Genomic DNA, 15,846 nt, shown 5'->3' with positions numbered 1-15,846 from the left:
CATTTAAAGAATGAAGATATCTATCAAGTTGTTTCCTGAGAACATATTAAAATCTAAAGTCAAAACAATTAAAAGCATGAAATTGTTTACAATTACCCGCATTGGCCCTATATTAAAAAATAAAATGCACGACTGGGTCGCACGAACTTGCTATTAGAGTTCAAGTTTCTTAAGTTTTTAAGACTTTTTATATAGAAACTTGGGAAATGTAGGTATATAAAAAAATAAAAAAAAACAAATAAAAAAAAATAAAATTCATTTAAAAAAAAATAAAACAATATCTGAAATCAAATCGCCCCACAAAACAAGTACGCAATTTTATTTGATATGTTAAGGTGCAATTTTAGAAAAAAAATGTTCAAAATCGTTAGAGCCGTTTTTTAAAAAACTAATTTTTTATTAATAATTTTTTGAAAAAAAAAGTTTTGAAATAAAATTGGTATGCCATTTTGTAGAAATCCCTAATCGACATCTAAAAACAAAATTTCAAAAAAATTCATTGTCCCGTTTTCGAAAATTTGATTTTTCAAAAAAAAAATTTCAAAATTTTTTTAAAAATCCAAAAATTATTTTTTTCAAAATTTTATTTTTGGCTTATATTTAAAATATATAAATGCTTTTTTATAAAAAATTTCGTTGAAATACAATAAGCAGTTTTGCAGAAAATCCGATTTGAAAAAAGCGGTCCTATGGCAGGTACCGTTAATAATGATTTTCAAAAAATTTTGTTTTCTTCAAAAGATAGACCTCGTTTAAAAACTAACATTTGAATTTTTTTAACAAAATCGTTGGAGCCGTTTTCGTGAAATTAAACTTTTCCGAAATTTTTGTATGACAGGTACCGTTATTTTTGGACCAAAAAAATTAATTCCAAAAACCCCTCTGGAGAGCCCCCAACAGACTGACAGACAGACGGACTTCTGGGGCCCACTTTTTTGGCATTATCTACCATCGTAATGCCATGGAAAAATGTTATCTCAACTTTTTTTTTGTACGAATGCATAACTTGATATATAGTACCTATATCGCAAGTAAAAATTTGTTAGGGTGGTTAAATTTTTTTTGTAAAAATACCATTTTTTTTAAATGTGACCGTGATTTATAGAAAAAGTTCTTGTGATTCTAATTCTGGCCCATTTTTTACAAAAAAAATATGAATTTTCATACAATTAGTCAAGTGGCAATATTTTGCTCAAAAAGATTGGTCGGATCCTGAACTTGACTAACTAATTAGATTTAAATTGATTCAAGTTCTAGACCAAAGTGTTGTGCTTCATTTTAACTTTCTTGAAAAGCCTATTAATTAATTAATGCTTGGGCATTAAAAATAAACTTATTAAAACCGCCCCCATAATTATCATTTCAAATTGACTCATTAAGTTTTATGTTAACTAGTTTTAATTAGAAATCAAAACTTCTAGAATACCTATAATAATATATTTTTTAATGCATTGTTAATATACAAAAATTGGTATAAAATCAAATCCATTTTAAAATATCTGCACAGTTTAGCTTTATATCGCACCACTATCTAAGATGAATTCAGAACGAGTTCAAAATTTATTTTCAACACAAATATTTTTTATGAAACTTTTTGGTAATATAAGTCCTAAAATTGAGAATTTTCTTCCACCGGCATTCAGAAACGTTGGAATAGTAGCTACAAAATTGTTATGTGCATTCAGGGTATTCTTGACTTTGCACATAGTTATCCTTTTTGTGGCAACTGCATTTGACTCGTTTTACTATGGAAAACTGGCAGATTTCACGGATGCTTTAGTAATGCTTATCATTTATTCATTTGCTACATTTGCATGTTTATATTGGATAGTATTTTCAAATAATTTGCAAAGCTTCTTTGATGATGTCAACAAACATTATCAGTATCTATCAAAGCCTGGTAAGTTTTCTATTTTCAATGTTAAACGTTATTGTTATTATGTTGCTATTAAAAATATATTAGGATTGACGTATGTAAATGCTTATTCCCCATACATTATTGCTAAAAAAATGACAATATATTGGCTATGTGCTTGCATAGCAGGTGTCGTATTTTGGGCACTGAGTCCATTAATGCTTCGTCGTCGGATTTTGGCTGTAAAGTGTTGGTATCCTTTTGATATTAATGTGAGATTAATTCAATTCCTACACAAAAAATTACACTCATCTTATATTTCTATATATTAACAGGAAGGTTACACTTTTGAGATTCTTTTTTCAATTCAATTTTTGGCCCAATGTCAGATGGGTGCTACTTTCGGAAATGGATCAGCAATGTATGTCTCCTGCATATTGATCATGCTAGGACAATTTGATATTCTTTTTTGCAGCTTAAAGAATATTCAATCGCATAGTGAAATCTTAGCAGGAAAAAGCTTACAAAAAATTAGGTAAGTACAGACTTAAGAATTTGATAGATGCAGACGTGCACTTTGTGACAAAAGTTGAAATATGCATTTTTCTATGCATCTTCGAATTGTTGCAAATATTTAGCCGAGGATAAATTTTTGACATTTATGTATATGTATGTGTGTTGAGTATAAGATTTATATTTGGTGTGACATTCTTATTTGATTGTGATACTATCCCTACATAATCTGATTTCTGCTCAAATTTAACACTAGTAATTTTAAAAAAAGGTCACTGTGGTGTATGCGTACTATTTTTTTTTTCTTTCTAAAAATTTAATGAAACTAGTTGGCGTTTGTAACCAACTATAGCTGGGAATACGAAAATAAATGGTGGTTTAGCCTGGGATTACCTTGAACAAACGAACCATAGTAATAAATCACTGACAAAAAAAAATATTTTTTTTTTTTGTTTTTGACTTAGAGTTAGCGAAAATAAAAAATGGGCTATCCTTTGCTAACCTTGAGCAAACAAACCACGGTCTTAAAGCAACGGATTTTTCACGGAAAAAAATCATAATTTTTTGGGTTTCTGATATGAAAAACAGTTTTTTATTGTATCTTTTAAAAAAATGTTGAAATAAAGAAATAAAAATTGGGCTATTCTGGGCTAAAGTTGGACAAACGAACCTCAGAGCAAAACTTACAATTTTTACACTGAATAAACAATTATTTTTTGCGATTTTTGAGGTAAAAAAAAAAAAAATAATTCCGTTATAATTTAGAACTTAGGGTGGGCTAGCGAAAAAAATCTTGGGCTATTCTGGGCTAACCTTGTACAATTGAACCATTCAGGTTTGAATAAAAATTAGCATAACATATCCGACAAGAGTGAGCTTAAATTCAAGGAATGAAATTTAATGTTTGTGGAGAAGATTTGGGGAGCGATTTGCTGAAGTCTGTCTGTCCACTTCAAAGAAATTCACTCAGTAAGTTCATACCATAACTAAAATTTTTTACAGTTATGAGCACTAGATGGTAATATGTTCTTTCTAATCCTTGTGAATTTTTTTTTTTTTTTCAAAAAGCAAATTTTCATGCCTTAACGCCGCAAAAGAAGTTTAACTTCAAAAAGAGTATTAGAATATTTTACTACAAGATGTTCAAAACTTAATTCGGGGAATGAATTAACGACTCCAAGGTTTCATATGCGCTACAATAGGCAATACCAAACATTGAATAAAATAATTGAAAATAACTGTCATTTTTTACATTTTTTTCTTTTTTTTTCTGAAAAATACAACAATTTTGTTACTATCAGTTTTCAGAGCCTAAAAGTTGTTTATTTTTATAAACGGTCAGTTAGAACTTTTTCCCTAGATAGAGAAAAAATCAATTTTTCAATTAAGAATAAAAATGACGTCTAATTTTGAATATTTTTGCATTGGCATTTTTTTTTTTTGTTATTCTGTAGAATAACTAGATTGAAAATTTCAATATTGTTATCTGATTGTTTATGAGCCTAATATCTTTTTTCGTCAGACAGTCAACTGACTGTTTATAAGAAGATTGAAAAATTGGGTCTTAGAAAATATTTTTTCAGATTTTCTTAGTAAAACTACGTATTACTAGAATTAGCAATAGCATTCTTCAAAAAGTTCATACAATATCATGACCCTTCATAAACAACTCCCAATTTAAGAAACGTAATACCTTATTTAGCTGATTAAAGTTAATTCTAGTCTCGTAAGTATGTATAACTGAATTATGTTTACTTTCAGTTTTCATATTTAAGTTAGAAAACAAAATACAGCATTGAAACTGATAGGCAGTTTAAAGTTATGGAAACCTTTCTACATCATATAAATAAAATAAATAGTTAAAAAACTTTTGAAAGTAAACCAATATAAGGTTCAATATTGTATTGCATTGAATATAGGTAAATGTTTTCATATTCACATTTTACAGATTCAATATCTGTGGAAATTGTTTGTAAAAGGTGATTAAGCAATTATTTCTTTTCAAACTAAAGGGTTTATATTTAGTATACAACTTTTAAACAGCATGTAGAGGTAATAACAGATTGAGTCCCAAATTTGTACATAAATAATTGAGTGTAGCAAACAAAAATTTTCCTCAAATTCATCTCATAAGTAGTGAACTACATTTCTTGCAAGTCACAGAACCGTCTCAAAGTCTTAGTCAGTCGGACAAAATAAATTTCATAAAAATGTCAGCTACTTTTGTTTATAAATCTAAAATTGATACTCGTGTGCAAAATTTGTTTTCGGCTCAAATATTTTTTATGAAAATTCATGGTCATATGAACCCAGGGTTTAATAGATTTTTTCCATCAGCTTTCAAATGGCAATTGCTCGGAAAATTAACAAACGTAATTTTCAGTACGTTTGCCGCTTTTCTAATGGTGCATTTATCCATTTTGTGGTCAGTTACAACATTGAAGTCTATGAAATACGGAAAATTGGAAGATGTCACTGATGCCTTAACCATGCTTATTATTTACACTTATTCGAGTTTTGCCAGTGTATATTGGATATTTAATTCAAAGGAACTTTTCAAGTTTTTTATGGAAGTTAATAAAAATTATAAACACCACTCGTTAATTGGTAGATAAAACACCTTTTTTCTAATATTCCCATTTGTATTTTTTGTTTACATATTTCTATATTAGGGTTAACATATGTAAGCTCTGTGCAATCTTATAAAGCTGCAAGAAAAATGACAAAATATTGGCAACTTATTGGCAGTATTTCTGTAATATTTTGGTCATTAAGTCCACTTATATTACAGCAAAGAGTCTTGCCTATTCAATGTTGGTATCCTTTTGAAACAGAGGTGAAGGTTTTTTAAATTAATTTTTCCATACAAATAAATCATCGATGAAAGATGTTTATCATACTGATTTAGGGAGCATTTGTCTACGAAACTTTGTACTTTATTCAATTTCTGGCACAATTAGCAATGTGTGGAGCTTATACAAATGGAGCTGCAGTTTATGTTTCAACTATTGTGATTATGTTGGGCCAATATGATGTACTTTATTGCAGTCTCAAAAATGTTCAGGCGCATAGTGAACTCCTTGCATTTCAAAATGCCAAAAGTGTGAGGTAAGTATTTATTTGCTAAATTTTCATACTCATACATACATATAAGGCCGCTCAATCGTTTCCAAAAAAATAAAAAAAAATCTCTTATATTTTAAAGATTTTTATCTACACTCCTTTTTATCAGAATAGGTACACAACTTTTCAAATGTTCAGTATTCGTTTTTTCCTTGCAGTGTAGGAAAAACAATAATTTTTTCCTAACACTGTAGGAAAAACAATAATTTTTTGATGTCAAGTCATTGTTTAAGATGTTAGCAGAATTAGCAAAAAAATAATTCAAAACGTGTATTTATTTTTCTTGTTTCTCTATGGCAAAGCATTTCACATCGAAAAACTGAGTTATTTTTTTGTTTCATCAGAATAGGTACACATAGAGAATGATGTCAAAGTATTCCATGAAATGAATTTAAACCAAGTTCTTCTTAAAAATGTATTTTACTTATTTTATTTTTTGGATAGTGGCGTTTTTATTCATAAAAACATAACGAAACTGTTCAGGAATTGCATTGTTAAATCTCTTTATGCAATCTATCTGAATCTCTTCCCTAAATTTTTAAATGGTGGGTTAGGAAATATTTTTGTCTTAAAATCGACAAATCACAAATTTTATCAGTACGGGCTAGCTATTTCCAAACATTTTCAACAAGGTTCAGGGTTGTTTTCTATGGCAGATACTGAAGTACTTCCTAAATTTTCACTTCCTCCCAATATTTAACAGGGCATTTTTTGTGGTAGGAGGCGCGGTTCTGCTGAAAAATTCAGTATACTGGTTCACAAATACTAGAGAATTAAGGAAAAGTTTCTTGAATATTCATTTACAAATAATTGTGACCATTCTTCACGTTTGAAATTTATTATTTGTACTATCGTAGTAGATTACTTTCTTCCATGCCTTAAAACTTCTTTTTTAACAATGAAGTTGGTCTCAAAATGGATTCTTCTTTAGCAGAATGTTAAACTGATAGTTTAACTCACCAAGGAAATCAAAATTAAATGTTCGTTGATCCAAAAATAACAAGAAATACCACTCAACTGTTCATGTGGTAAGGGATTTCAAAAACCTTAAACGCATACAAATCTGTTCTTGGTTTAGATGATGGTGTCTTTTCAAAATTCAGCCATTTTAGAATATTGGGACTAATGACCATTCTATTTACTGTCCTAAAATTACAAATAACTGTTTTTCACTTTTATTCTTGTCGTTAATCCACCAAAACTGGTAGCACATGCAAAAATTTACTCGTCTAAGAGGTTTTTTTGCATTTTTTTTCCACCATTCATTTTTTTACCCCCGGATAGAGCATATCCACAATTCGTAATTTTTTTTTAACCATACCAGTACTGGTGGATCCTTCATTGTTTGTTTTATTTCTTAAGGTGTTTTCGCCAAAATTATAATCCACCCATGTTTTTCAAAATGGTAGTATGATTATTAAATTACAATAAGGAAAGTCCAGCTATTTCTTTTAATGGTAAATTTGCTCGAAATCCACAAAAACATTAAAGATAACAAGGGTGTACCTATTCTGATGAAGAAAAAAATAAGTTAATTTTTCTTCAAAAAATACCTTACAAGAAAAAAAGTGGGAAAGTTATGGTCCATTTTTAAATAATTTTAGCCTTTGCTTTTCATAACATCTTAAACTATCAAAAAACAATAAAACCTTAATAGGTCACGCACCACTATTGGGGACAAACGATTAATGAACATTTGAAAAGTTGTGTACCTATTCTGATGAAAAGGAGTGTATATACTCCTTACTCGCCCTGTATCAAAATGAAATTCTTGTACTTGGACTTTGGGTCTGATTTTTTAATTATTCTCATATCGCTCATTTACTTGAATAGGTACTGCCATAACTCAAAAATTACGATCGATACTAAATTTAAAACTCGTTTCCTGAAAATCCAGTTTTTTTGGTTCAAGTAAATGAGCGATATAGCTCCTTTACGGCTTGATCGATTTAGTTCTGATTTTGCAAATTATACTTATAATTATCCTTATTAAGTAATATTGCATTCCAAGATATTATTAAAAATATATTCTTTAATCTCAAAAAAAAAATCGAAAAGGAAATCCATTTTTTTAGTACCTTTTACGTTTATTACACTTTTTTTTAGATTTTTCAAAAATGTTCCAACCAATTTCGTCAACATGTTTGTATGCAATGTATAAATAATAATGTTTTCATAAGTGTTTTAATTTCCTTTTCCTTGTACAAAAAATCAGAAAACTATTTATATTTAGAAAAAAATTAAAACACTTATGAAAATTTGTAAAAAATTGGTTGAACCGTTTTTGATAAATTTAAAAAAAAGTGTAATAACGTAATAGGTACTAAAAAAAATGGATTTCAATAATATATTTTTAATAATATCTTGGAATACAATATTACTAAGGATAATTTTTAGTATAATAGTGCAAAATCAGAACAAAATCGATCAAGTCGTAAGGGAGAGATACATATATGAGAATAATTCAAAAATCAGACGCAAAGTTGAAGTACAAGAATTTCACTTTGACACAGGGAGACGATTGAGCGGATATATTCCTTAATTTTGTGTTAAAGACCACCCTAATAATACATAAACCAGAAGTAACTCTAACCATATACCCTCTCCCTCATGTAGGTACATGTGTAGTGTACGTCCAACATACTTTTTTGCAATATTTTGAAAAAAAAGCAGAATTTACGAATTTAAATTTTAGATTTTTATTTGAAAAGATTTGGTTTTTCTGTTTATTTTTCAACACTGACGATACAGAAGATAAATATTTTCTTACATTACACTGGTCAACAAAATTGATCTTTTTTTTGCCACTAGAACCAAAATATACTTTTATATAGGGTTTTGATATGCTGAACGCGAATCAGAAGTCAGTAAAATTTGATTGGCCTCCGTTTTTTGGATTCGAGTTCAGCAACCCAAAAACCTCTAGAAAAGTATATGTTGGTTCGTGTGGCAATAAAAATTTAATTTGGTTGGCCAGAGCTGTTTCTGAGTCAAAGACCACTACTTAAATTTTTATTATCTCGGGCAGATATCGGAAAGATTTTAACATTTTTTTCATAATGAATTACCCCACATAAAAACATATCTTCAAAAACGGCCAAAATGACGTTTTTTTGGCATTTTCTAACGGTAATATTTCAAAAACGGAGGCCAATAAAAATCTGAATTCAGTTTCGAGTTCAGCACATCAAAAACCTAAAGAAAAGTATATTTTGGTTCTTGTCGCAAAAACCTTGTTGTTATTAAGTGCAAGTGCTATTTAATTTAGATTTGGGTCTTAAGTTGTAGTTTAAATTATTTGAACGTACACTGTGGCGTATACGTGATTTTTTTCATATATTAACTTTAGGTATGGGACTGAACTTTTAAATAAATACAAAATATATTTTTACAGCCTTATAACCTACGAAAGATGGGAAATCTGGTATCAAGGTGCTCAGAAAAAAGAATTTATGAATATCTAAGATTGATATCGGCACAGAATTTCATCCTCTTTAGCAATTTCATGGTCTTAGTAATTCTAAAAAAATGGGTTTTTAGTTTTTCTCAAAAAAAAATCTGATAACGGAAGTATGGCGTTGCCTTTTTTTGCGAAAAATGACATTTTTTTAGTTAATCTGGTATATTTCTTCAAACGCTGAACCAATTTTGTTCTCCTTTACTGAATTTGTTATGTTTTAAATTTTTGTTTCGTAAGATCTGATAACTGTCTCATCAAATATTTAATAAATCATTACACACAACAATTTTTTTTCCAGAGAAAAACAAAAAAGGATATCAATTGATGAGGATGAACTTAATCAATATATTATATGCAAAGAGGAAAAGGTTGACATAAATGATTTCACACAAGAAAGCAATACAATTTTCAAAGGAGACCTAAAAGCAGCTTTAAAATATTCAATGAAATGTCATCATCAATTTATTTTGCGTTCCTGTGCAAAATTGGAAAAACTATTCAATCCGTATTGCTTGATTAAATCCTTACAAATAACATTACAACTTTGTTTGCTGGTTTTTATAGCTGTGGTTGTAAGTATATTATGTATAAACACCATTATATCAACAATATAAAACATTATTAAGAAGACTTTAATCCTTAAAAGATCCTTAATAGGCTAAACATCAATTAAATAGTCAGTTGTGCACTTTGTGATAAAAGCAAAATGCGCGTAAACCCTCCTTCTAGTAAAAAATTAAATTCCTTTTCATAAATTCATTACCATTTTTCGGCTCTAAATTTCATTTTCTCTCCGAACGAACGATCGGAGCATTACATTTAAAGACTTTTATTTAAACTTTTTCTCATGTTAACATTAATTTATGATACCTACTATTTTAGGGGGACCGATCAATTGTCCGTAGTATCAATGTTATTGGATACGTAGCTCTTACCTCTATTGAGCTCTTCATGTTTACATACTACGGTGAACTATTGTGTTTGCACAGTGTAAGAGCTGGAGAGGCTTTACTCAGATCACCATGGCACAAGAATACAATTTTAATAAAAAAGGAAATATTGATATTTTTGATCAATTCAAGGAAACCTGTTCAGCTTACGGCTGGAAAATTTTTTGTTATGAATGTCGAACGACTTAGATCAGTAAGTTTTGTAAATACCAAATTATTATTTTTTATAATCTCACTTTAAATTATTCACAGGTTGTTGCACAAGCGTTCTCCTTTTTGACTCTACTTCAAAAAATAGCAGCAAAGAAGCCATAAAAAAGTATTTTATTGAACTAATTAGGTACCAAGATTTTATATTTTTGTTTAGGCATTAGTTCTTACGAATACATTTTATAATATAGCAAACAGTATATAGCTCAGGACTGGAAATTAATTTGTAAATGGCGCCTAAAGGTAAGCTTCATGATTATATGTTTGGAAGACAAAGGCGCTAAATGACTGTTTTTATATTATATTATGTTTTTTTTCTCTCCAATGAAGATCATATCTATATGAAACTAGTATTTCTCAAGGACAATGCTTTCAATATCCAGTATTATTAGAAAAAAAACTTTTAATGTATCAGCATTCTCACAAGGTCGTACTAAAGCAGCTAATACACGAATGCTTTCAAAAACGGAAGGAAGTAAGAATTCTGTGCACTTGAGTTTGAACATCAGTTTAGGAAAAAATACAAAAATTGTATAATTAAAAAACACTTCACGTTATATTAAAAATGTTTCTGAAATTACTTAAAATTGGTTTAACTTTCGTTCAGTTTGCATTAAGGTATTTGAAATGTTGTATGAAAGTGTATTTAGCATTCTATACTAAGGCCAGTATTCTTCAAACGCTCATTACTTGTTAAGGATGCTCATAAGATTATTTATCACACTATTCACTTTTAGTCAGTAGATTGACTAGTTCTAAATTCGGGACAGTAGTGGATTAATATGCATGTGCTCCTTAGGAAAATCGAAAATGTATCTTTATTCAAAATGGAATAAAACGTCAGTTAAGTTCAAGTTTCTTTTTCAGTTTTCACATTAAATTTTAAAAATTTTGTAAATAGAAATCCTGCGTTTAAACTAAAACTCTTAAAAAGATTCCTGGAAAAAAATCATTTCAAATTTATGTAAGCTTGTAAAATATGCATGCTTTCTGGATCACTTATCAAAATTTCATGTTTTTTCTAAGCATTATTTATAAAAAATTGAATCCGACCCCGCTTACCGATAGGTTTTAAGAAATTGTGTGCCTAATATGTTTATTCTTTTTAGTCTCAATTTTTTGTTATCGCTTGTTAGCAGTTGAAGTGCAATTAAAAGAATTGCTTAACCTTCAAAAATATAAGTCGGTACATATAATTTTTTAAATACAAAAATTAACCACGAGAAAGCCAACCACCTTAAAAATAACTTCCAGTCTAAATGTATTAACTTTTAATTTTATATATTAAATTTATTTCTAGTTTATATATTAGAAAAAATCTTACAAATTCAGCTCGTTTATCTTTACACCTTACTTGTAAAATCAAATAATCCGTTATTAACATCTTTTAACCGTTTAGAAATGAATTAATTAATTGTTCAGCGATAAAAATTTTATATTAACTGTTTAAGTTTTTCTACAGAAAAAATGTCACGCATACACCACAGTGACTTATTTTTTGTATAATAAGACTGAGGTACTGAATGAAAGAAGATACTTAGAAATAAGCACACAAAACATTCTGTCTTCTCCTTATTTGGAGTTCAAAAGCCATTTATGAAGTTTTTTTTATTCATGTTAAGAACGAATTTTGTCTTTTTATAAAACTTGTAAAAAATTTCAGTTTGAATGAAAAATCCAAATCTATGTTAAATGCATAGGAAATAAAATACCGATCCTTTATAGTTTAGCTCGTAGTTTTCGGGAGGGTTCTTTTTAATTTCAATTAAAATTGTACAAACAAAAAAAAAAAACATTTCTTATAACACTTTTTTTATTATTAATTTTTTACAAATATAAACAATTGATTATTTATTTAAAAATTGTTACATTCAAATGCAATATATTGAATTTAGGAACTGTTTGAACTTTGACTTATGGGGCTAAGCGTTCAAAAACCCAACCATCTTCTCCACTGTGGACAAACTTCTCATCTACTTCCTAAAAATAAAAAAAAAAATGAATACAAATTAATGGCCAATCCAAGTATTTTATAGCATAATGTTTAAAATGTCGTGGTGTTGCTTAAATTATTTCTTGACCTGAGTCGTCAAAATAATGTTAGTACTAGTACAGTATACAATTGTTTTTGACCGTTTCTATTAAAAAAAATGCACTTGTACTTACTTCCTCTTTCTTTGATCCCCTTCTAAAACGGATTCTATCATGCAGACGATCAGTTTGTCCTTGCCAGAACTCAATCAAGCGTGGCCTAATAAGATAACCACCCCAATTTGGCATTGGCACTTCTTTGTCTCCTAATTCAGTTTTAATTTTTGATTCGATTTCATCCAAATGTTTTCGGCTTTCAATAACAGTACTTTGAGCACTAGCTAATGCACCAATCTGGCTTGCGCGCGGTCGCTGGTGGAAATAATTAAGCGAATCGGCATGTGAAATTTTCTCAGCTTCACCCTCAATTCGAACTGATCTACGAAGCGGGCACCAATAAAAAGTTATTGCAACATTAGGGTTGTTAAGTATATCCTGGGCTTTTCGACTGCCATAGTTTGTAAAAAATATAAAACCTTCTGGAACGACATCCTTTACCAAAACAAATCGATTTGATGGAAAACCATCCCTATGAAATTTTAAAAGATTAAAAACAAATTATTAAAAATAAAAAACATTTTAAATTATGTATGTAGAAACAAATTATTTTATTTATTGAATTTAATTTATGGACCTGCTGCATTAATTTAATGTTATCCTTGTCAACTACCTAGGTGACCTTGCTGGGATGTACACATTTTTGGAAAGCCCAAAATGTATAAGTTTAGAAAAAGAAATTGTATCTCCTTAGCTATCATTTCGTCGGCTTAGAGTGTAAACCTGCTAACTCCACTTTTACACTCGTGACAAAATTGTTAAAAAATAAAATATTTCTAAATGTTTGAATAAATTCAAGACAGCATAAAGTTATTTCTTCGATTTCATACTATTAAATGCAAAAGAATTGATAAGATTTGAAAACTTTTTGTATTTTTAACCAATTTTTGAAATCATTTTTATGTGGAGTTAGCAGGTTTACACTCTAAGCAGACGATTTGTTGTTGTTTACCGTGCAAAATTTTACTGAGCTAAGTACTGAGTTACCAATAAAACACGGCTAATGAAGATATTTTACAAACAGAAAATCATTGTAATAAAAGAATGGTATTATAAATGCTTCATATTTTTAATACAGACAATACTGTAAATATTTGATCAGATTGTAAAGATTTATAGCAAATTTGTTAAAAGGAATTTTTCAGTTTGGGTAATTTTATAATCAACTTAATTTCTGGATACAAATTTTCGAATTTCTTACTAAGCCCCGATTTGTCAATCGTCAATTAGACTATCAGAAGAATAAATGTCAATATAAAAAACTTTTATTTGTAGGAATAAGCCTTAACTGGGGTTTATCTGACTATTGAAAAATTGGCTCTAGATAATACAATTTTTTTTATACAGGGTGTCCCACAGTCACCGCCCCAAATGAACACCATGGATTCCTGAAGTCATTTTAAGTTGAAAAACTTTAACTTTAGTGGCAATTTTCTCGTTTTCGTCCCGTTTTCGAGTATGACGCTTTTTGCTCTCTTGTTCTTTAACTGGCCTTAGCTTTGCCAAACTACGTCTTATTCGAAAGATTTTTTTTGCAACCAATCAAAAATTTATTACAGTTTTAGTTTGTCTCAAAACTTTTTTTTCTGCGGACAACCGTTTCTCCACAATTTTGCATCAAAAACAATTTTCTTCGTTTTTTAAGTTATTTTTTACACTTTCATATCATTTAAGTGAAAAAACACGTAAATGAGTACCTATTAATTTTTCGTGCTTATTGTAAAAAAAATCTTTCGAATAAGACGTAGTTTGGCAAAGATAAGGCCAGTTAATGGACAAGAGAGCAAAAATCATAAAAACCGTCATAACTCAAAAACGGGACGAAAACTAGAAAATTACCTCAGGAATCCATGGTTTTCATTTGGGGCGGTGACTGTGAGAGAGTTTGTAAACGAAAAAGTGAATTTCTTAAAACATTAACCGATTTAAAAGCTATAAACAAAAACCATCTTTGTTTCTAATAGGAGCATCTATAATGGGGACTTTTCACGAGTCGATTTTTGCCGTGCGGCGACTCGTGTGAACGTAAGTCGCAGGCGACTAAAGTGACAATCCCTATAGAAAAATCCTAGTCGACCGACCGAAAGTGGGTATAAAGGCTTGGCCACACCGGAGGGTACGCGGTAGCGGTACGGGTAGCGGCAACGATATTTGTATTAAAAAAATTCCACACCCGAACGTTGATGTGTCAGTTTGGAATTTTTTCCATACAAATACCCGTACCGTTACCTGTACCTCTACCGCGTACCCTCCGGTGTGGCCAAGCCTTAAAGGCTTGGCCACACCGGAGGGTACATGCGGTAGCGGTACGGGTAATTGTATGAAAAAAATTCCACATCTGAACGTTGATGTGTCAGTTTGGAATTTTGTTCATACAATTACCCGTACCGCTACCGCATGTACCCTCCGGTGTGGCCAAGGCTTAAGAGTTGAATCGAAAGATAAGGAATAAAATAAACAACTTCTGTGCGTTTTATATTTATAAATAAATGTTTGCCAACCAATGTCACGAAGATAGGAATAATATTTATAAAATACTTATCTCAGATTTAAATCTGCAGATAAATTAATTTCAATATCAACAGATTTATTCCTATGAATGTTTGATCTATTAGTACCTATCTCTTTTGTCTATTGAAAAACTGTGTTGTTGAATCGTGAAACAATAAATAAATATTTTGCCAATTGATTAAAACATACTTATTGACTGTTGCTATGCAGGCGGCATTTGGTTCAAGTATTTCCTCAGTGTTTAAAGCAGTTTGTAACCAATCTTTAAATAGCGATATTGGTTCCTTAACTTTAATATTTTCCTCCAGAAACACTTGTTTCTTCTCGAGGTATTTCATCCTCAAAGCTAAAAAAAAGCAATCATTGAATGATAAGTTGTATTTTAATATTTTTACACTTACAAGACATATTTGTATTAATTGATGACATTCTTCTACAAAAAACAATAAATCTCATCAAAATTATATATATAAATGAAAACGTAGTTTTATTTCACAATAGGCTTAATTTAAAATTTAATGATATTTCAGAGATATCTCGTCTCGTAAGTTCTAATTTAAAGCAAAAGCTTCTGACGATTAGACTAGAATAAAAACAAACAAGGAAATCATAGATAAACTTATTCAAAGAGGCTAAACTTAGATAAGCTTTAATAGGGCTTTAGAGCTAGAGTCAATTCCAAAAAGAAAAATAATTAAAAAAAAAACTTTTGGCTGTCACCACGACCACAGTACACATAATAAGGTAATACCTTCCGAACGTTGTCAAAATTTGTTTGTCAAAAATGGGCACCAATCTGTCAGATCTGCCTTAAATTTTTATATTTTAATCGCAGTAAACAGGAAATTTGTTTTTGTTTTAATTTATAAAATGTCATTTGAAAAAATTATAAATTAAAAAATAACAAATTTTCTTCGTTTTCTTCGCGGAAAATGGTCAATAATTGTTAGAAAAATTAGTGGTGTGCGTGGTTTTTCGGTTTTTGTGCGTTTTTCGTCGGTAAATAAAATTATGTGTACTGTGGTTCTCCGTGGAAGAAGTTTTCAAGGCGCAATAGTAATTTTTACCGAATTTGA

The 15,846-nt window shown here is 29.6% G+C and overlaps 3 protein-coding genes across 3 annotated transcripts; 2 read left to right on the top strand and 1 right to left on the bottom strand.

Moving 5' to 3' along the window:
- The first annotated feature begins 1,508 nt into the window (after positions 1-1,508).
- Positions 1,509-2,490, top strand: LOC129916274 (putative odorant receptor 85e). The gene is made up of 3 exons (XM_055996128.1): positions 1,509-1,900; positions 1,964-2,127; positions 2,191-2,490. The coding sequence occupies exons 1-3, from the start codon at positions 1,537-1,539 to the stop codon at positions 2,392-2,394; spliced, it is 732 nt and encodes a 243-aa protein (XP_055852103.1). The 5' UTR covers positions 1,509-1,536; the 3' UTR covers positions 2,395-2,490.
- Positions 2,491-4,733: 2,243 nt separating this feature from the next.
- On the top strand, positions 4,734-10,530 carry LOC129916276 (putative odorant receptor 85e). The gene is made up of 8 exons (XM_055996130.1): positions 4,734-4,975; positions 5,041-5,204; positions 5,277-5,476; positions 9,250-9,523; positions 9,834-10,094; positions 10,154-10,241; positions 10,303-10,354; positions 10,442-10,530. Exons 1-6 carry the CDS (start codon positions 4,771-4,773, stop codon positions 10,214-10,216), a joined length of 1,167 nt encoding a protein of 388 aa, XP_055852105.1. The 5' UTR covers positions 4,734-4,770; the 3' UTR covers positions 10,217-10,241; positions 10,303-10,354; positions 10,442-10,530.
- Positions 10,531-11,906: 1,376 nt separating this feature from the next.
- LOC129916271 (pyridoxine/pyridoxamine 5'-phosphate oxidase-like) lies at positions 11,907-15,358 on the bottom strand. The gene is made up of 4 exons (XM_055996127.1): positions 15,172-15,358; positions 14,960-15,116; positions 12,278-12,731; positions 11,907-12,091 (listed from the first exon to the last, which is right to left on the bottom strand). The coding sequence occupies exons 1-4, from the start codon at positions 15,224-15,226 to the stop codon at positions 12,026-12,028; spliced, it is 732 nt and encodes a 243-aa protein (XP_055852102.1). The 5' UTR covers positions 15,227-15,358; the 3' UTR covers positions 11,907-12,025.
- Positions 15,359-15,846: the final 488 nt, after the last annotated feature.

Source organism: Episyrphus balteatus, chromosome 3, assembly GCF_945859705.1.
Source record: "Episyrphus balteatus chromosome 3, idEpiBalt1.1, whole genome shotgun sequence".
Classification (NCBI taxonomy): Eukaryota; Metazoa; Arthropoda; class Insecta; order Diptera; family Syrphidae; genus Episyrphus; species Episyrphus balteatus.
Note: the sequence above shows the minus strand (reverse complement) of the source record. Positions and strands in the feature narration are given on the sequence as shown.